The sequence below is a fragment of the Lissotriton helveticus genome, chromosome 7 (assembly GCF_964261635.1).
Source record: "Lissotriton helveticus chromosome 7, aLisHel1.1, whole genome shotgun sequence".
NCBI lineage: Eukaryota > Metazoa > Chordata > Amphibia > Caudata > Salamandridae > Lissotriton > Lissotriton helveticus.
In genome coordinates this window covers 504,085,774-504,107,867 of record NC_136068.1, presented here as the reverse complement: position 1 = coordinate 504,107,867, position 22,094 = coordinate 504,085,774, and the positions used below count along the sequence as shown (strand labels likewise).

The window sequence follows — 22,094 nt, the reverse complement described above, 5'->3', positions numbered from 1 at the left end:
TGAAGGCGAAAAGCAGTCCCGAAGCGGCTGCGCCTCCCGCTCTGGTGAAATTGACAGAGCGGAGGCCGCCGACCGCAACAAGTGAAACTGACAAGGAAACACCAAAGCGGAGCGCAGGACGCGCCACGGGCAGCCTAATTCAGTGCACATGCGACAATAACATGCCAGCTCAAGACCCAAACACAGTATACATATGCAAAAACGGCAGCAAAGCACAAAGGCATATAATCATGAGGAGGAAAACAAAATGCACTTATCTGGCCGCCAGCAGTAAAGAAAGAGGAGGACTGGAGGGTGACAGAGGACTACATACTCCCAGGAGCCCTGTGATTGGTGCATTCATGGAGGACTGTCTGTGCATGGACATTCTCTATTATTCCTGTATTCTATTCCCTATGGTTCATGGGAATAGTGGTTTTTGTATCTGTTTATCTTTGAATGGCTGCTGTGAATAAAGTAAAGAAAGATGAGAATAATCCTCGCCTCCGGTCCTGCCATAGAATCACATTTAGTTGTGTCATATAAGGAATGTGTTGTACGACAGAAACATATGTTTTTATTAGAATGTTATGATGCAGCGAACAGGAGTGATAGATGGTTTGTAGGATGAATGATAGTTAATCTGACTTAATGATTTTAGAGGGATGTCTGTCGGGGTTATTTTTTCATTATGTAATGCATGAGGCTTTGTGACACATTGTGCAATGTTTTGACTTGATTTGCTAACTATCTGATGCATATTATGTAATATTTTGATATATACTATGAAGCTGAAACAGTTTATGAAATAAAATGTATGTATACAGAATGAGCCATTCTGATTGTATATATAACAAGACATTTGGACTTTAATGTAAGAGGAAATTATGTGAAGAAGTTTTTTTTTCTTTGCTATGTTGCATTTTCCCTGCTCTAGTACCATATTAATGCAGGGGGTCCTTTACTTTTGATTATTTTCAAGGAGCTGTACTTGTACAGGGAAAGAAACAAAAGACAGTCTAAAAAAAGTATTCTTTCCAAATCAGTCTTGTCCTCCTCACAGGCTTATGAACATATTTCAATTAGGATCAGGACTAAATATACAGTGTGCAACATTAACGCACTTGTTAGCCAGCACTTAAGGTTGTTTAACAGTTTAACTCTTATCCTGAAAATGCATAAAAGATGACCGGCCTTACCAGACTGAGGAAAGTAGCTCTCGAAGAATGCTGGAAAATGTAAAATAAAGTAGTCAATGTTAAGAAAACATTACAAGGACAAAATATCTAATTTGAAATCAACTCTGCGTCTTGTGTGAATAAGTGAAAACAGAAATATGCTGAAAATCAGGAAAATTAGTTCAGGCCACAGAACCTGACAAGGAAGTGGAGCCTGAGAGTGCTAGATTTTTTGTAGCTTCGATTTTTGTAGTAATTTAGATACTGGCAGGGTGGACAAATGGGTGCTATTGGCATTGAGGGCCATTTTATCAGTAACACCACTTTCAAGCTGAGAGCAAATTCCACTCACTCATGGCTTGTGAACACCCAGACCACCATTTTAACCGCTTAACTTTTTAACCGTGATTTTGGACTTAGTTGTGCCTAGTGATTGCCCAATCCTTAAGGGCACAAGACCAAGTTACTTACCTTTGGTAACAATATATCTGGAAGAAACATTAGTTAGTTATAGATTCCTTACCTTAGAATTACCCCCAGGTGACAGACTAGATCCGGAAAGTTTTTTCGTCAGAAGTACCTCTGCTCGTCGGAAGGTGGCGTTGGTCGGATGGGTGGGGCGGTAAGGAATCAATAACTAACTACTGTTTCTTACAGATATATCGTTACCGAAGGTAAGTAACTTGTTCATCTCAAAGAAACACGTTAGTTATAGATTCCTTACCTTAGAATAGATACCCCAGCAATACCTACCCATGTGGTGGGTCTGCGAACCAAGATCACACCAAAAAGTCCTGGAGAACCAAACGGACAAAGAAGCCGTCTCTCCAGACTTGGCTGTGCAGGCAGTAGTGTTTAGCTAACGTGTGCAGCGATGCCGATGTGGTCACCTGACAGATGTGATTTAGAGGAGCTCCTCTTCCCAAGGCAGTAGTGACTGCTGTCACCCTGGTGGAATGGCACGTAGCCCGACCGAAGGCTTCTTTTCAGCCAAAGAATAGCATGCCTTAATACACAAAATGACCCATCGAGAAATGGTGCGTTTGTGTACGGCCTGACCTTTCTTGGCGCCCACGTAGACAACAAAGATTTGGTCATCCACCTGGAACTGTTATGTGCGATCCAGATAGAAAGAGAGTGCACGTTTTGGGTCCAGACGGTGGAGCCTCTCTTCCTCCTTTGAAGGATGAGGAGGCGGAAAGAAGGTGGGCAAAGTAATGGTCTGCCCAATGTGGAAGGCAGTGACCTCCTTAGGAAGGAAGAATGGATGGGTCCTGAGAACCACCTTGTCCGGATGGACAGACAGGAAAGGAGGTTTGGAAGAAAGGGCCTGGAGCTCACTCATCTTTATAGCAGAAGTGATGGCCTCTAGGAAAGCAGCCTTAAGAGTCAAGAGTCTTAAAGGACAGTTTATGAAGCGGTTCAAAGGGAGCGCACATTAAATAGGTAAGAACAAGATTCAAGTCCCACTGAGGCATAACGAAGGGGATTGGAGGAAAAAGATGCGTTAAGCCTTTCAAGAAACGGGTAACTACCGGGTACTTGAAAAGAGAAGGGTGACCTGGCAGCCAAATGAAGGCAGAGATGGCTGAAAGATAGCCCTTGATAGTGCCCAGAGCAGAGCCCTGCTAGGCTAAAGAATGAAAGAACAAGAGAACTTCAGAAAGAGGGGCAGAAAGGGGATCTACAGCCTTTGCTGTGCACGATGCCACAAAATTGTTCCACCGGCAGGCATATACCGTCTTCCTGGAGGGACGCCTAATTGCCAAGATTACGTCACAAACTTCGGGAGGCAGGTCGATAGACGGTAATTGCCACCGCTCTATTTCCACGCAAGGTGCTGGAGACTGGACAGGTTTGGGTGGAGGACAGTCCCCTGCTGCTACGACAGAAGATCCTCCCGAAGAGGCAGTCTAATCGGAGGATCGATGGCCATGTTGAGCAGCTCAGGACACCATACTCTTCGTGCCCAATCCGGAACCACTAGAATGACTTGGGCCCGGTTGCGCCTGATCTTCTTCAGCACTCTGGGCAGAAGTGGTATAGGCGGAAAGGCATACAACGGACCGCAACGCCACGACAAAAAGCGCCGCCTAGCGAGTGAAGCCTTGGAAATTCCAAAGCGCAGAATTGCTGACATTGCGCTTTCTCTTTGGTGGCGAATAGATCTAAGCAAGGCTCTCCCCACTGTCGAAAGATACCTTGCACCGCCTCCGAGTGAAAACGCCATTTGTGATCCATCATGCACCTGCGGCTGAGTTTGTCCGCCCTGGCGTTCAGGGAACCTGCCAGGTGTTGAACCACCAGGGATATGCCCTGATGTTCCAGACATGTCCAAAGGCGGTGGGCCTCCTGGCATAGGGTCCACGACCCCACCTGCTCTGTTTGTTGCAGTACCACATGGCAGTGGTGTTGTCCGTGAACACCTGCACTACTCTTCCCTGGACAGTGGGAAGGAATTCTTTAAGTGCAAGACGAATCGCCCGGAGCTCCAGAAGGTTGATGTGAAGCCCGGACTCCGCCTCAGACCAGAGGCCTCTGATCGCCGCCTCTCACGTGTGGCCGCCCCATCCCAGAAGGGATGCGTCCGCCACCACTGTGTGTTCTGGTTGGGGAAGGGAGAGGGAGCTGTCATTGACCCAATCCTGGTTTGTAAACCACCACTGCAGTTGTTGAGCAGGGCCCTCCGGGATCTGGATGCAATCAGACAGATTCTCCTGATGCTGCGCCCACTAGAACTTCAGGTCCCACTGCAGGGCCCTCATATGCCACCTGGCATGACCGACCAACAAGATGCCGGAGGCCATGAGGCCCAGCAGCCTCAGAGTCACTTCGACTAAAACCCGTGATAGAGGCTGAATAATAGGAATCATAGCCCGAATATCCCGGACTCGCTGTTTGGGAGGATAGACCCGAAATTGTGTTGTGTCCAGAACCGCCCCGATGAAGAGGAGCTTCTGAGAGGGAATCAGGTGTGACATTGGTACATTGATGGAGAACCCCAGCGAATGCAGGAGGCCGGCTGTAGTCTGGAGGTGTGAGTCGACTGCCTGGGGCGAGTCCGCATTTAACAGCCAGTGGTCAAGATAGGGGAAGACTGAAACCCCTGATCTGCGCAGATGAGCAGCGACCACCGCCATCACTTTCGTGCACGGTAAATTGAAAATGCTCGTGGCCTATTGTGAACCGTAGGTAACGCAGGTTGGTCAGCAGGACGGGGATGTGACAATAAGCGTCCCGTAAGTCCAACGCTACCATCCAGTCTTCCAGGTCGAGGGCAGACAAGACCTGAGCAAGCGTCAACATCTTGAACTTCTCCTTCCTGAGGAAGTGATTGACGTCCCGGAGGTCCAAGATAGGACGCAGGCCCTTGTCTTTCTTGGGAACCAGTAGGTAGTGCGAGTAACAACCACAACCTATTTCTGGGACAGGAATGTGCTTGATGGCTCCCTTGGCCAAGAGAGTCGTAACTTCTTGCTGGAGAAGGGCCAGATGATCCTCACACATGCGGTGGTATCTCTGTGGCATGGCTGGAGGGATAGTCTCAAAGGGGAGGGAGTAGCCCCTTCGGACTACTTGCAAAACACACCTCTCCGACGTGATGATGCACCAGTGGGGGAGGTGATGGCGGGTTCTGCTGCCCACTGGCGTTTGATGGGCTGAAACGTCAGACTAGGAGGGTTTGAAGGCTGCTGCAGAGGGGGGGTTTGTGGACTGGTCCCCGGAACCACGACGGTTGTTCCCACATCCCCAGCCGCGCGAATGTTGGGTAACTTGCTGCGGCCTGTGGCTCTGGGCGTGTCATGGTTCTCTGTTTGCCTGGTTATTTTGATGCCTTGTCATTCTGTGTGCAGCAGACTGCCTATGTCATGTCTGGCAATCTTGCACAGTCATCATGCATGCATGCATGCCTTGTGTCACGGAATGCATGCATTGTCATTATGGGACATATTACCTCATCACTATTGTACCCATGCTCCTGTTCACACAAACTGGTAAGGCTTACATAGAAACCTTTGGAACAAGCCTTTATTCAGTTTCCGTTTTAATTTCATCATTCCTGTTTTTATATATCAAATGTTCTGTCCGATGTGCAGCGCTCAGTATCATGCCTCCCAGCACCCACTGTAATTGCATCACTACTATAAAAGCAGCCACACCCAACGCTACTCGCGGATTATTCCGGTGATTTCCCTGAGGCTCTTCTGTTTCCCTCGTGCTGCCTTCTGTTCTTGACGGGCACCACCCCACCTAGGGGGCACGGTGCCTTTAGTGGCAACAAGGGGCAGGAACATGGCTAGGAGCTCTTCCGGGTCAAAATACCCGGAAGAGGGCGGGCGCCTCAGGCACCACCGGAAACGCGTCATGCGGGGGCACCGGAAACCACAAACTGGTGGGGGGGTTTAAAAGGCCAGGGGGTAAAAACGTCACCCTCTTTGTCCACTTGCCTGCGGAAAGAACGAGATCAGAGTGTCGCAGAAGTTAGCCGCGGGGAAACAGCGTCGAAGCCTTGTCAGGCGTGCAGTTCAGCAGGTGAGAGGCCCTCACATGAGCGTAGGTCCTGAGCAAGAGAAATGACAGGGACTCTGTTTGGGGGCGGCTGCTTGGCCCCAGAACAGGGCGTGCAGTCTATTGAGGGCTCTGGGCTGGCGGGAGAGGGGGCTGACCTGCTGGTGGCCCTGGACTCTCTGGCCCTACCCAGGAAGCCGGCGCTAGTCATAAGCAGTGGCGAATCTACCTGCGGCTCTGTTGGCCGGTGGGCGGTCAGCACAAAAGAGAGCAGGGAATCTTGGTTGTGGCCTGCTGGCACAACCCGAGGCAAAGAACCTGTGGAGAGACAATTGTAAATACAAATGCTAAAATGTATAACCCTGATATCTTATTTGCGTGTTGTAATAAAAAAATCAATAATAAAAGTTGGTCACAAGATTAAAAGTAGTGAGGCCAATGCTGAAATTGGCGGTATCTTGAGCTAATAAAGACTACGCTGTGAAGACCCACTACTGTCTCGCCTGTTTTACTGGGTCTAAACCCCACACAGGGGGGCTGGGAGAGGGGTGGTAAATTGCGCATTGTATGCCAACTATGTTTCTTTGGGACCGTGAGGTTTACTGAGCATATTTCCTTTTTCCAAAGACATCCTGAGGTAGGAGATGACTTTCCTTCTTTTAAATACAGTAAAGCCATTGGAGCATTTGTTCACGCTTGAGCTTCATTTTGACAAGAACTTTGACCAAGACTGGAATCTTCTTTCTCAAGCGCATTGGCATATTATAATTATACTATCACGGAAGTGATATGCATTTTTGGTTTGCAGTAATATCAAACACTGAAAGACACACAATATTATTTGTTAAGAGAAACTCAAACTTGCTTTAAGTTTATTGTGCAAAGGTTATAGAGGTCACAGAATAGACTCACAGAAGGAAAGTATTATTTAGGTAGAGAAATTCATTCTTGATACAAATGCATTGAACAATTTCTTCTAAGAGTGCAAGTGACAAGCAGAAGTGTTGATTTCTTTTTTGCATAACAACTAAGAATCCTACAAAACATTATACGCATTATCATGATGTTTATGTGAACTATTGTACAAAAATAAATGAAGACTAATCTCTATTACAAGGCTGCAAGAATATAGCACATCTAATAAGGATGTTTCGTGCATCAGAGTAAACATGATTATTGAGAACATTAGAACATATCAAGATTTAAACTGATCATTGCAAATAACTGCTGATATTTTTTTTCAGGTAAATTAGGTTTATAGTTTATTTTATATGTTTATATTGTCAAAGTTAAGAAAGAAGACAAGCTCACCTGTTTGATTGCTGTGGTTCCAGATCTCTCTCCCCGCAGTACCCTCCCTAATTCCCTACCCCTCGTCTGGCCATCTTGATCCTCTGGTGTTTTTAAAACTTTGAGTCAAGGCTGCCGGAAGGTGGGCTTCTTGAGGGTACTGCTCCTGAGGAACTTAATTACACTTTCTGACAGGGTGGGACGTATAAGGGTGAAAAGCAGACTGCGCAGGGCGGGTGGACAGGCCCAAGGACTTGGTTGAAGCCCGTGAGCCCTTAAAATGCTCTAGGGCGTTGTCGCCAAAAAGGCGAAGGCCATCAAAGGGCATGTCTATCAAGGTGTTCTGGACATCCCCTGAAAAGCCAGTGGACCTCATCCAGGCGTAGCGACGAAGCGCTACTGAAGTGGAAATAGTTCTGCCCAGAGAGTTGGGGGTGTCCAGCCCACAACGTATTGTAAACTATGCTGTGTTCCTCCCGACGGCAACAGCCTGGGAGAGCACTGCCCAGGCCTCCTCCGGACACTGAGGCAGCACCTGCACCACTGTATCCCACACCGAGTGGGAATAAAGGCCCAAGAGACGTGCAGTGTTTACAGACAGCAGTCCTAAGCTGACGGAAGAGAAAATGCTCTTACCAAGGTGATCCAGCTTCTTGGATTCCCTTTCCTGTGGAGCAGTAAAGAAGGCGCTTTTGGAAGTGGAGGCTTAGACTACCAAGCTCTCCGGGGTGGGCTGTTGGAGAGGAAAGTGGGGTGGGCTGTTGGAGAGGAAAGTGGGGTCGGCCAGAGTGGGCGGTGGTGTCGGGCAATCATCCTGTCCAAGGGAGCCCCCTGGGCTGGGCTTGGACCACATGCCCAAAAGGATGTCGATGAGAGCCTCATTAAACGGCAGCAGGGGCTCCGAAGAGCTTGGAGTCGGTTGAAGCACTTCTGTCAGGAGGTTAGTTCTGACCATCACCGTAGGAAGCTCGAGGTTAAGAGCCTCAGCCGTGCTACGCACCACCACTGGGTACGAGGCTTCCTCCTCCATAGCCACGGTAGGAGACAACATGCCAAGGTCATATAAAGTGTCAAGACCACTGGCTTCCCCCAGTTCTTCTCTCTGGTCCTGGTCAGAACCTAGCTGATCAGTTAGGGGTCCCCTGACCCTTTCATGTCCTCCTCCTCATCGTCTGGTTGCCACTCAGGTTGAAAAGAGGCTCCAGATGTGAACAGGGGCACAAAAACCCCGCTCGGCGCCGGGTCCAGAGTTTGACGACGCCGGTCCGGCTGTGTTCACGTGAAGATGGAGGCCAGAGTGGACGCCGGCCGAGGTGCCGAGTGCCGAAGTGGTGCTGTCAGAAGCAGTGCGAGTGGAGGTGTGACGAGGTCAACCAGCGCCAATCCGGATCCAGGCCTGGACCCAAGGGGGGTGCCGGCAGCTAAGACCTAGGACCCCCAACCGAGTTCGCAGGGTACAAAGAGCACTGCCCAGGCCTCCTCCGGACACTGAGGCAGCACCTGCGCCACTGTATCCCACACCGAGTGGGAATAAAGGCCCAAGAGACGTGCAGTGTTTACAGACCGCAATCCTAAGCTGACGGAAGAGAAAATGCTCTTACCAAGGTGATCCAGCTTCTTGGATTCCCTTTCCTTTGGAGCAGTAAAGAAGGCGCTTTTGGAAGTGGAGGCTTAGACTACCAAGCTCTCCGAGGTGGGCTGTTGGGAGAGGAAAGTGGGGTCGGCCAGAGTTGGGCGGTGGCGTCGGGCAATCATCCTGTCCAAGGGAGCCCCCTGGGCTGGGCCTGGACCACATGCCCAAAAGGATGTCGGTGAGAGCCTCATTAAACAGCAGCAGGGGCTCCGAAGAGCTTGGAGTCGGTTGAAGCACTTCTGTCAGGAGGTTAGTCCTGACCATCACCGTAGGAAGCTCGAGGTTAAGAGCCTCAGCCGTGCTACGCACCACCACTGGGTACGACGCTTCCTCCTCCATAGCCACGGTAGGAGACAACATGCCATGGTCAGATAAAGTGTCAAGACCACTGGCATCCCCCAGTTCTTCTCTCCGGTCCTGGTCAGAACCTAGCTGATCAGTTAAAGGGTCCCCTGACCCTTCCCAGTCCTCCGCCTCATCGTCTGGTTGCCACTCAGGTTGAAAAGAGGCTCTAGATGTGAACAGGGGCACAAAAACCCAGCTTGGCGCTGGGTCCAGCGTTTGACGACGCCAGTCCGGCTCTGTGTTCACGTGAAGATGGAGGCCAGAGTGGACGCCGGCCGAGTGCCGAAGTGGTGCTGTCAGAAGCAGTGCGAGTGGAGATGTGACGAGGTCAACCAGCGCCGATCCGGATCCAGGCCTGGACCAAAGGGGGGTGCCGGCAGCAAATACCTAGGCCCCCAACCGAGTTCGCAGGGTACAAAGGCATGCTGGCGGGGTCGGTTTGCCCAAAGATGGCAGGCATCGCCTTGAAGAATGTACAAAGCTGGACGGGTATCGCTCCAGGTTCCGGAAAGGGAGGGAAACCCTGAGTTGACTCTTCGGGCTCTGTGTGCTCGTCGTATCGGCCGACGAGGAGAAGTTGAAGAGCGACAATGCTTCTTCGACTTCTTCTTATGCTTTGACTTACCCAACCCGAGTGCAAAGACTTCGAAGAATTTGAACTGGAGTGGTGATGGCTCCGGAGGTCGAGGTCCCTCGACCTCCCTCTCGACCGGGACCTCGAACGGCGCGGAGCCGACTGCAGGTGCTCAAGCAGCTTTTGGGACAACTCCCACAAAGCCTTCGGCACCTTCGACCAGCAGTTGGGGTCGTGGTCGCACTCCAGGCAAAAAAGACACACACAGTGCGGACCCGTCACCGACATAATGCACCGATAGGAACCGCAGGCCTTGAAACCAGGCATCCTTCGTGCCCCCTCAGGGTCGAAGATTCAAAAAAGAAGTCAACACAAGTCGAGAAAAGTTAGTTAAAAAATACTGAGGTACCGCTCTTCCCGGATCAGCGCTGGCTGGTGTGGAAAAAGAACTGACCTCAGGGCGCGAGGACGGTGTCTAAGGAGCTGCTACGACGTCATCCCGGCGACCACGACGCCGGACGCAGAGCCACCGACGCCACCTTCCAACGCACAGAGATACTGCTGACGAAAAAAAAATTCCGGATCCAGTCTATTCAGACATATCTGTTAAAAAGATTAATATATTCCAAGGAAATCCAGCATTTTACTAGGTTCCCCCCTTTTTTGTTCAGGAATCTGGGGGCTTATTTACAACCCCTGGCACCACTAGTGCATCACTTTGCATGATGCACTGGTGGCACAATCTGCTGCGTGATATTTTCAAGCACACGTAAATCCACCCTGCGTGGCTTTATGTGTGCTTATAAATATCGCCCCTGTTCACGCAACAGGGGCGTGACATGGGTGTTGTTGTGGGTGTTCCCACGCAACACCTATGTCCACTAATGCATTTCCAGATTTACGAGCAATCTTAAACCTGGAAATGAGTCAGAATCCTTCACCACCCCAGGGTTGGCGTAGAGAGGCGCAATGAGGGGATATGTTTTCATTTCTCCTCGTTTTTTTCCTTTCAATTGGTGTGCTGCATTTTATAGCATGCATTGTAAGAGGAAATCACCTCAATTGATCACCAAAAATAATCTGCCCATGACGCAGACATCCTTGCACCATGGTGCAAGGATGCCTGCGCATGGCAGCAGTTTGTGCGCCAGCACAAGGAACAGCACAAAGATGTGACATATTGTCGTAAATTTTTTTGTGTTCAAATATTTTATTGTATTTAAATCAAAGAAATATAGTTTCAAATCAATAGCAATACATAAAAATCAGACATTGATTTTGACAAGCAGGATCAGGACTGTGATGAAAAAGGTAGAAGGAAACCATATAAAAAATCTCAGGTATATATCAGACAAATAACAGATACACAAATTCATTGAGTATTAATTATAATCCCAAGGAAGATGGAACAGATGAAAAAATCATCATATATATCTCACAAGTTGTGTATAACAGAATATGTATTGCATGGTAAATAAAATACATCTGCATGGGTAAGTTAAGAATAGGGAAAGAGAAAGAATAGGAGAGAAAAAAGATAGAATATTACCAGAAAGGACGAGGATACAATGGGACATTTGTCACACATAGAATGACTAAATCAAGAAAGGGGCTCAAAAGGATGTTGAGCGACTGAACCCAGAGCTGACAGATCCATATATTTATCCAAAGAAGACCGTGCCTTACTAGCGGTTGGAGGTGAATCTTGTTTCCTTTCAATAAGAGTGTTACTCCACAAAGATATGACACCCACGGCCACCAGGTATGGGCAGATAAAAGATGAAAATATTTCCATTCTGTGAGTATAAGTTTGACTGCGATGGATAGGAGCAAATCTAACACCTCCAAATCTGTATTGTCAAGAGGCAAAGGGGTAACTACAGCTTATGAACTAGCATAATCATAGGCAAGGAAAGAGTTATAGGTGTTTTAAAGATTAGAGACAACGGTTTTTGTATAGGGCCCCAAAAGGAATCTAATAACTTACATTCAAAGAACATATGTTGATGGGAGCCTGGTTCTGAATTGCAATTTCAACATAGATCACTATCATAATTTTAGTTTGTGTAAGCAAGCAGGAGTCCAATGTAGGAGATTCATAGTGAAAAATTTAGATTGAATCAGTGAAGGAGCAATTTTGTTAAGGAGGGATAATTTCCCAATCAGCTGCCAGGTATAATATGTAATGTGTTTAAAAATATTGTCATAAAAATGGTGAGACCATTTAACACAAGTAATAGTGGATTATGAAGGCATTTGAGCAGATAAAAATGTATACATTTTGAAAAGCAATATGGCCTGAGAGTAACCACATACCAATTAGTGAGACAATAACCAAATCTATACAAAGGGTTATTTTAGAAAGTTTGACTTATAGTTTTAAAAAAGTATAAAAATCCATATTACTGAGATTATATTTTTAGCTAGGAAAGAAAAGGGGAGCGGGTCATGATTAGTATCATAGAGGTCTTTCACTAATCTGATACCCTTAGTAGCCCCTAGAAAAGCAGTGTTAAATTCGATGTCAGTAAAAAACTAAGCCATAAAGATGTCCATCTTGAGCTATGGTTTCGAAAGTTTCCGATCAAGGTATTTCAAAGCACTAACTGTATCTGGCAAAATATGTTGAGAAAGTGCTATTGTAAATTTGGAAGCTGTAGCAGGGAAAGAGTGCTAAAGGGAGAACACAAATCGAGTTCTATATGAACCCATGGAGGCATAGCATGACATTATGTTAAAAACCAAATTGCTCCTTGGGCCGCCAAAAAGGATATTTGGTGTAGATTCCAGTCCGGAAGGCTACAACCTCCCAATGCATTGGATTTTATCGGAGGTATTTATAGGAAATTCTAGCTCTCTTCTCGTTTGATAGGTAACACCATCTGAAAGATCTTTACTGAACTAGATCCCCAGATATATAATGAGTGCGGATTTCCATTTAAAACCTGAATCACCCAAGTAAGAGGGAAGACACAAAGGATTCAAATGGAATCCTTCAGTCTTCTCTTTGTTGAGAGTATAGCCAGAAACGACTAAGAAATCATGAATAATGCTAGAAATAGAAGGGATCGCTGATTCACTATCTTCCCAAAAAATAAAGTATACTGTTAGCGTACGCAGCCGTTTTAAGTACAAGTGTTACAAATTTAAACCCCTTAATTTCCGGGTTCAGATTCGGCAAATGGAGATGTGGATCTATGGATAAAAGAAAGAGAAGAGGAGAAAGTGGGAACTCTTGATTTGTTCCTTGATGGAGATTAAAAAAGGAGGACAAGGGCGTGGCCGGGTAAGATGGCCGATCGGACATAATCCGTCTCGGCTCCCGGTCCACGTGCTGCCATGAGGGACAATATTGGCGGTTGCAGCGATTTTTTCTTACCCAACACGGGAACAAGTGAGGCACCGGCGGAGAGCGGCATTGTATGTGGAGCGCAACTGTGCCGCCGAACTTCACTCTGCAGTTGATCCGGTGACGGCGTGCAATTACAACATGGCGGAGCGTCCTTTGTGGAGTCTCTCTCTTGTGCCTCTCCGGTGATGACTCAAGTCACTACATCCACATAGCTGGCTAAGAGGCAAGTGGGGACGGGACTCTGATCAACTTTGCTAGCTCTCTAATTTCGGTTTGCCCCAGCAGAACTTCGTCTTCCCCTTGGGTGCCTGACTCTAAGATGGCGACCGTGCCGACTTCCAGATCGGCAAAGTTTCGTGCCCACTGCCTGCGGCTCGACTGTCCCAACCAACTGTAGCAACGGGGCCCCTCTACAAGTCTCCACAGATGCCTTCACCTCTCTGGCACTGGGTTGCTATGCTGGCTTCTACCTGAGCAACTGGTGAGCGCAACACGCTACTACTCGGCACCACTGGGCCCCTGCACCTCCCCCACGCTGAGATACTACGAGGGGGCCTCTGTAGTCTGGCCTTCCTCCTAGGCCTTTCTCTTTTGCGAGCTGTCTCCCCTTCGGCATCTTTGCCACGATTGTCCATTTGAATTGCCTGTGAGTACCCATGAGAGGGCGAGCTATGCAGTTGACCTCTCGATGACCACGAGGTGGGGATGTTGCCTCCGAGCTCCCGGGACTACAATACCTGAGCAATGGGGGAGGCCCCTCAGCGAGCTCCCATTATAAGTCTGCATGGGAGGGTGAACGACTAGCTAGGCTCCACTATAGGCTGTGGTCCTTTCAGACGCAGGATCCCTGAGTTTGCCGGCACCAACACTATTCTGAGGGTGACGCCCTATGCCACCTAAGAAGACAACGGCCAAAACTCCCGTCAAGGTCTCGGATTTCTTCGCATCCACGGAAAAGCGAGCGACACTGAGGGGAGACGCAAGTGCAGCGACGATGGCCCTCACGAAAGCAGAGCTCTTGTCCATGTTTAAAGATTTTAAATCCGATTTACGCAAGGATATTGGCCAAGACATCAAAACCTCTATTGATCAACTGCGTTTTGACCTGATGGACTGTCTCTCTACCCTACAACAAGATGTAGACTCCGTGGGTACCAGAGGCCTTGACCTCGAAGCTCACCACCAGGAACATGAACGACTCTCAACTGAATTCTGGGAAGATATGTGTTCCATTAAAGAGCAGTTACTTCAAACGCAACTTAAAGCAGAGGATCTCGAGAACAGGGCCCGGAGGGAGAACCTTTGCATCAGAGACCTGGAGGAAGGCGCGGAGGGGCCGGATCTGGAGGCATTTGTGATAGGTCTCTTCTCGGAAATTTTGGCTCCACAGTCTCTCAAGATCAAACTAGACAGAGTCCACTGAGTGGGGGCATTGAAACAAGGAGAGAAGAAGCGTCTGCAAGATGTTCTGGCTAAATTTCACTCCTATAAGGTCAAGGAGGCGGTTCTTCAGGCAGCCAGGTCCAAGGACTCTATCGCGTTTCAAAACCACTCTTGTAACATTTACCAAGATGTCGCGCCAGCAACTCTGGCCCGGAGGCAATAGCTCAGACCTATTACCACTAAGCTACGCGACAATAAAATTAAGTAAAGATGGACCTACCGTTTTGCACTCAGTTTCGACTATCAAAATAAGCGACGTCATGTTACCGAACTTCAGAAAGGACTGGATTTTTTAGGCATTTCCTCTAGCGCAGAGGCCCCTCCTCAAAGACAAGGCAGAGACCCCGCTGGGGGATCGTCATTGCCCTCGGCCTGGTCACGAAGGATGAGGCGTGGATCGCTTGCAAGTGGCTATTCGAGTGGCTCTTTTCTCTCTACACCGACCTGCAATGCAGGCTACAGTTTTCGGATTCTCCAGATGACCTACGGTAGGGGCCTGCATCTATCGGGTGAGCCAGGAATGTCGCTTCCTTAAGCCCCGCTGCGGCCCCTGCCCCTGTGGCTTCGGAAACTCCCCATCGGGGGAGGGAGCTCAGGGCCCTAGTAGCCCTCATATATGTCTGATGCCACCTCTTTTTGAATAGACTTCCATGGAACGGACGTTTGGGGTCCTCTTACCCTCGGACACGGCATGGGACCTATGGTATTGGTAACTGTTGAATTCATTGCTATATCCGATCATCTGTGACTCCTTTAAGGGCGTAGACTTGTGTTAGCCTCTGGCTCCCTTGCTCCCTGCTATAGCCTTGACTGCCGCAACCTATGCTACTGGTTTGCCTTCCCGCCGGGGCGGGCGTGGACTGGGTCCTCGGACCCGAAGTCCCCAATGATCTCATGCCCGTTGGTGCGGGCGTGGACCGGATCCTCGGACCCGAAGTCCTCGATGATCTCAAAGGGGCCCTTTCGACCCCATGACGAGATCGGAACTTTTGTTTGTTTCTTGTATTTGTGTTTAGTTGTTCTTACTTTGTTAGGGGTTTTGGGTGGGGTTGGGTGGGGTGGTGGTGGCGGCTTTTTAACTACTGTCTTCCTGGGGGCTGGGATGTTAGAAGAAGATACTACTGGCTGTTTGTAGCTTTCTGTGATTGTGTGGGGGCATCCCGGGGGGGGGGGGCTCTGAGGGTTTTCAATGAGCATGAGGGGCTGGTTGTTTCTTTCCTGCTGCTATGACGCCAATCGCTATTGCCACCTGGAATGTCAAGGGCCTTAATTCCCCACAGAAAAGTCTCAGGGTCTGGAAATACATAGTAGACCACCATTTGGAAGTGGTGGCACTACAAGAGACCCACTTAGCCAGATCGGATGACTCCCGTCTCAAGCACAAACTCTACCCCCTCATTTACAGATCCTCGGCACACAGGAAGCACCGGGGGGTGGCCATAATGTTTCGCTCTGCTGTCCAATTCCAACCCCTGGGAGTCCTCAGCGATAAGGACGGCCGCTGGATCATGGTCAAGGGCCGCCTCAGGGGGCGACTTTGCACCTTTGCAGCCCTATATGCCCCCAATGCAGGCCAGACTCCTTTCTTACACACAGTCCAGGGGAAACTCACAGACTTTGCAGAAGGCCAACTGATCCTAATGGGTGATTTCAATTTAATTTGGCAGAAAGAGCTTGATAGTACCCATTTACAGTGCACAGATGCAGGCTCCTTCACAAGGGAAACACAACAGCAAATACAAGACCTAGGGCTTATAGATACATGGCGCACACTTTACCCACAGACACGCGACTATACGTTTTTTTCCCATGTTCACCGTACCTATTCTCGTCTGGACTATATATTCATTAGTCAGTCGTTGCTGGGTGACCTGCAAGACGCTCAGATCGTTCCGCTATTGGTCTCCGACCATAGTTTGTATTCTATCTGTCTTCAATGGCGGGGGCCTGTGCCAACTACTCCCAAATGGTACTTTCCTCCCTTTCTTGTTCGAGATAAGGCATTGTGTACTAAACTACGGACCGTCATCACTGAATTTTTTAAGGTCAATCGACCAGAGGACACATCAGAGTTCATAACCTGGGACACTTTAAAGGCTATTCTCCGGGGTGGATGCATAACCCTTAATACTGCCCTGAACAAACAGTGCACACATGAGCGGGAGTCCCTGGAAACGGAATTATCCACTCTTGAACGTCCTCATAAAACTAATCCCACAAGACAAAACGCAACGCCAACTCACAGCGCTCAGAGGTAAATTGAGGGCTATTTACACCAATAGGGTGGAATTCACTCTTCTTAAATTACGCCACCTTTCCTACAACCAAGGTAACAAAGTTGGTAGCCCGTCAGCTAAGGGACAAGCGGGAGAAGGAGTACATTGGTGGCATCTTGGGACCATCAGGGATGGTGGTGCATAAAGATGAGGCTAAGGCGGCCATTTTCGTCTCTTTCTATCGGGACCTTTACTCCGGAGATTCCTTCGATGAGGTAGCGCAGCAAGACTACCTGCAGTCACTGCATCTACCACAAGTTTCGGATGTATGGAATGACCTACTCACTGCCCCTATCACCTTGGAGGATGTCACCTCAGCTATGAAAGCCTTGAAACCGAATAAGGCTCCGGGGCCCGATGGCTACACGGCTCTTTTCTATAAGACCTTTGCCCCTGACCTGTCTCCCTATCTCGTCACCCTTTTTAACAAAATGGCGGAAGACGGTGCAACCTCGGGTACAATGTCGGAAGCGGCGATCTCGGTCATCCCCAAGCCAGGCAAAGACCCCCAATGCTGTGCCTCTTATAAACCCATAGCCCTGTTAAACTTGGATGCCAAGTTATACTCCTCCATCATTGCCAAACACCTAAATGACCTCATGCCCATTCTTATCCACCCTGACCAGTCCGGTTTTATAAAAGGCCGCCAGATGCACAATAACACCCATCTTATAGAGAAGACTAATTGGCGTCAAATTCCAGCAGTCTTAGTAGGCCTGGATGCCGAGAAGGCCTTTGATAGGGTCGATTGGGCTTTCCTCGTCCGCACACTCAAGGCATTTGGCTTCGCTCCCAAATTTTTTAACATGATCAGAGCTAATTATTGTCTTCCCCACTCCAGAGTGGTCGTCAATGGGGTGCCTTTGCCTACTTTTTCCCATTTGAGAGGGACCCGACAGGGTTGCCCCCTCTCCCCCTTACTTTTTGCCCTACGCATTGAACCTCTGGCCCTCGCAATCAGGAATAGTCGGGTTATCCGGGGCATCCCGTTCACAGGGGAACCCTATAAAATATCCCTCTTTGCGGACGTTGTCCTTCTGTCCTTGTCGGAGCCGGAAATCTCGCTCCCGGGTCTTAAGTCGGAACTTGAACGCTATGAGCTCGTCTCTGGGTTTAAAATTAATTCTAGTAAATCCTTTATACTGAATCTTACCCTATCACCGGAAGCTGTCCTTCGACTCCGTTCTCTGACCCCACTGGCTTGGGCCTCTTCAACCATTCAATACTAGGGGGTCCAACTGACATCGAATATGCGTGGGCTCTATGCCGCTAACCTCCCGCCGCTCCTCACGCACACCCAAGCGGAGCTCGCAAAATGGAAGCCACTCTTCTTATCTTGGTTAGGCGGCATTCACGCTGTGAAGATGTCCCTCCTGCCCAAGCTACATTATCTATTTCAAGCACTGCCTATTGAGCTGGAGCGTGATTTTTTCCAGAGAATGAAGAACATGATTGTGCGTATTATTTGGCAGGCGGGGGCCGAGCGTGCTTCTCTTACTCAATGCTTCGCCGTTCCCGTGCTGATGGGGGGGTTGGTTTACCAGACATGCATCATACTGTAAGGCGGCTCAATTGAGAGTCTTAGTCGAATGGTCCCAAAGTGCCTCTGAAAAACACTGGTTACATATGGACCGTAGCGTGGCGGGCCGGACTATTTGGGATTTGGTTTGGCGCCCTCGCAAAGACAGACCTCCGAACACATACGTTAGTACACCTACTCGGACAACTCTTAAAGTTTGGGACACGATATTGGGAGACGATAGATGGACTTCTTTCCCGTCTCCTTTTACCCCAATTCATCACAATCCGGACTTTCCCCCGGCCCAGCATGAGGGGGCTTTTGAGGCATGGAAGAAGGGAGGGTGTCTCGCTCTCATCCACTTGTTCCACAACTCTGATCCCCTCACATTCGACGACTGTAAGAAGGAATTTGACTTAGAAAACACAGAAAGGTACAACTACATGCAACTGATGCATTGGGTTCTTACTCCTCAAAATCGAGAAGCTGCTACTCGTCCCCTTACAACATTTGAAGCCTTTCTTTCCAAAACTGCCTCTATGAAAGGGGTGATCTCCTTCATCTATAGCTTCTTTCTTAAGACTGACCTCTCCCCGCGCCCTAGATACATGTCTATGTGGGAGGGTGTGGTCCAGGGCCCAATTTCCGAAGAGGAGTAGTCTTACCTCAGGTGCGATATTTCCCACTTTAATCACTCCACAGACCTCAGGGAGGCCCATCTTAAGACTATGATGGATTGGTATTTACATCCTTCCAAACTCAGACAGATCTTCCCTACGTCTTCGGACAGATGCCGGAGAGGCTGTGGGGTTCTGGGTGATTTTAGGCACATATTGTGGGACTGCCCAACTATTCCTCCATTCTGGGAAGAAATTTTAGCTCAAGTGAAGGATATGCTGGGTTATCCCTTCCCCACCACTATGGCGGGGATCCTCCTGGGGCTCCGAGATCCCGCCCTTGAACACCAGACTCGAGCTGACAAAAAATTTTGTGGCTCTGCATTGGCTCGGCTAAGGTCACCCTGGCGGCCGCGTGGAAGAGAAGGGAGGCCCCAGCGATTTCTTTCTGGCATTCTCGGTTCTGGTGATTCCTAAGTCTGGAACATTTAGCTGATATCTTTAGAGACGATTATAAGAACTTCGAATTCAAATGGGGTCCCCTGGTCTCCTTCCTCTCCCGGGGCCTCCCTTCTGCAGTTTGCCCCCATTCCATCAGAGCTCTCCATCTTTTTCAATTTTGATTGATGTTTGAATAGCCGTCCAGTCCTCTGACTGTTTGATTATTGCCTCCACCACAGGTAGGGTGGGGGGAGGGTATGGGGGTGGTCTTTGGGTTTCTTTTTGTTGTTGTCTTATGCAGGCATGTCTCACGTTGGAACATGAGTTGTTGTGCTGGATTTCTTTCTCCTAGGGTACACCAGATGTACACTTTGGAGAAGGTATTGTTATGGTCCTATGATAAGTTTGACGCTGATCTACCTGATTGCTTAGCTATGCTGTATATTGGTCTTATTTTTACACTGTTCAGGAAAAAAAAGAAACGCTCAGACTGTTTAGGAGATGTAACTTTTATTTAGCTTCCTCCTTTGGAAACGGAGCTGGCTTATTATGTCTGGGGCCCTCAACCTATTTACCAACCTCCTTTACGGCTTATGTTCCCCTGCGTGGGCTCTCTTGATGGTACAGGTTTTTGCTTGTGTAATGTTTGCACCAAAATTTCCAATACAAATAACTTTGACAAAAAAATGAGGACATTGTGACATTAATTCTAATATTAGCCTTAGGTTGCGCATACAGAGCCATGACCATATTATTAAAAGAGTTGCCAATGTTTTGTGACTCTAAGACCAAATGTAAAAAAGGCCAAGAAACCTTATCAAATGGCTTTTCAGCATCAAGGGCAATCCCGGCAGGTGGTAATGAGGATAGTTTTGCTTTTTCTAAAATGTGACAGAGCGTGCAAATGTTGTCTCTAGCAAGCCTACCTTTAACAAAACCAGTTTGAGAGCCATTGATGAGATTAGGAATGTGACATTCTAGTCGATTTGCTAAAATACTGGCAAAAATCTTTGCTTCCATATTTAATAAGGAGATGGGATGGATGTTTTTTGGGTCGGAATGATCTTTACCTTCTTTTGGTATAAATACAATAGTAGTCTCTGCGGCAGTACCTGAAACTTTGCCAGATAAGACATAATGATCAAAAATCTTTTTATAAAAGGCAATGGGATACCCATCTGGGCCAGGAGCTTTCCCTGAACAAGTAGCCTTAATATCCTGAATAATCTATTCAATTTCAATTGGCTTGCCCAACTTGACTGTGTCGTCATTCAAAATAGTTATAATAGGGAGAGAATTAAGGAATTGTTGACATTTAAGCTTAGAGGACTGCCAGAAAAATCATGACAGAAAAATCTGTATAAGGAACAGTGAGCGCAACCTAGAATAAATAAAGCAAATTATAGGAACTATGGCAATCAATAAAATATGTAAGGATAGAATCAAGTATTATGGAGTGACAAAGAGGATATGGCTTATCATGAAAGCATAAGAAAAATATCATGATTATATGATTGTCTAAGAACGTGAAGAACCAGGTTGAAAGTCTGAATCCATCTGAGATTTAGAGTGATTATCCCAAAAAGTTGAGAGGTCTGCGGGTTCATAAAAGATCTGCGAGTTGCCCTTGAACGTTATCCGGAATTTTATGTTACATTAATAGCTTTTATAAAGCTCAGAGGTTACCCAAGGGTGTCCTGGCCCAGGATTATTTATCCTGAAGGCACAGAGCGAGTAGAAAAGGATTTATTCAGTAAAAAGCCAGGTCTTCAAACCCTTCCTAAAGTAAGATATCCATGGCGTTTCTCATATAAAATGGCAGGTCATTCCAGGCTTTTGCTGCGCAAACAGCAAAGCTTCTGCCACCCCACAAAACTTTTTTCGTATGCGGTACTGAGACCAGCTTGACTCCCAGTGAGCGAAGTGTTCTTTTCGGTGAATACCACTGGAACAGCTGATTTAAAAAGTCTGGGCATGTACCTTGAAGAGGTTTAAAAACCATACCAAGGGATTTGAAATGCACTCGACTCCTTACCGGGAGCCAGTGCAATCTCTTTATTTCCCTGGAGATGGGGGAGAACTTGGATGTACCCGTAAGAAGTCTTGCAGCTGCATTTTGCCGCAGCTGGAGTTTGTTCATACTTTTTTGTTGAATGTTCAGATACAGGCTATTACAATAGTACAGCCTCAACAATACCAGTGCTGTGACCACTGTTTGGCGACTACCGAGGGGTAGGAATGGCAGTACTTTCCTATCCGTTATGAGCACATAAGCAGTTGTCGATGCTACTGCATTTACCTGATCCCCAAAGGTAAGTCTCTCATCCACAATTACACCCACCTTCTTTACCTTTTTTAAGGTAACAGGAGAGAGCCCATCGAGTCAGGCCACCAACTTGGTGTCCAGAAGTTGGTATCCTTTCCAAATAATAAAACTTCCGTTTTGCCTGAATTAAACTTCAGACAATTCTCTGCCATCCATTTCCCAACTGATTGCATGCATGCTTGGAAGCCTTTATCTCTGTACCTATATCCTGGCCAGGTCGCAGAGACACCACAATTTCGGTATCATCAGCATATGAAGTAAGACTGAACCCAAATGCTCTGATAATGGGGGCCAAGGATGAAACATATACATTAAAAGGGGTAGGGCTTGATGGCGTCTGAGTAAGATCTTGGTCTCTTACCTCCGCCTCGCCCCACGACGACTGCTTATTTCGAGTGTGGCCAAGAATGCGTGCTGATTCTGATTTCTGGCCTCGGTGGACCGGCTGGCGAGAAGGAGATCAAACACCGATTGAGAAGCGAGCCGCCGAGAAGGCTGGACTAAGCAGGGATTGCCTTGCTCGCTGGGAGGCTTTGGCCTGGCTGCTGCTGGCGGCGTTTTCTGGCTAGGGAATCTCCAACGGAAGCGGGCTGGGGTCTCCTAGCAACCGGG

General features: G+C 48.1%; 1 protein-coding gene across 1 annotated transcript in view; it reads right to left on the bottom strand.

Annotated features, from left to right (window-relative positions):
- LOC144768685 (uncharacterized) overlaps positions 1-22,094 on the bottom strand; it is a 9,047,330-nt gene that overhangs the window by 8,174,467 nt on the left and 850,769 nt on the right. The window contains exon 5 of the mRNA XM_078652515.1: positions 1,179-1,208. Within this exon, the coding sequence (XP_078508641.1) occupies positions 1,179-1,208 (30 nt within the window). The remainder of the gene's footprint in view (positions 1-1,178; positions 1,209-22,094) is intronic.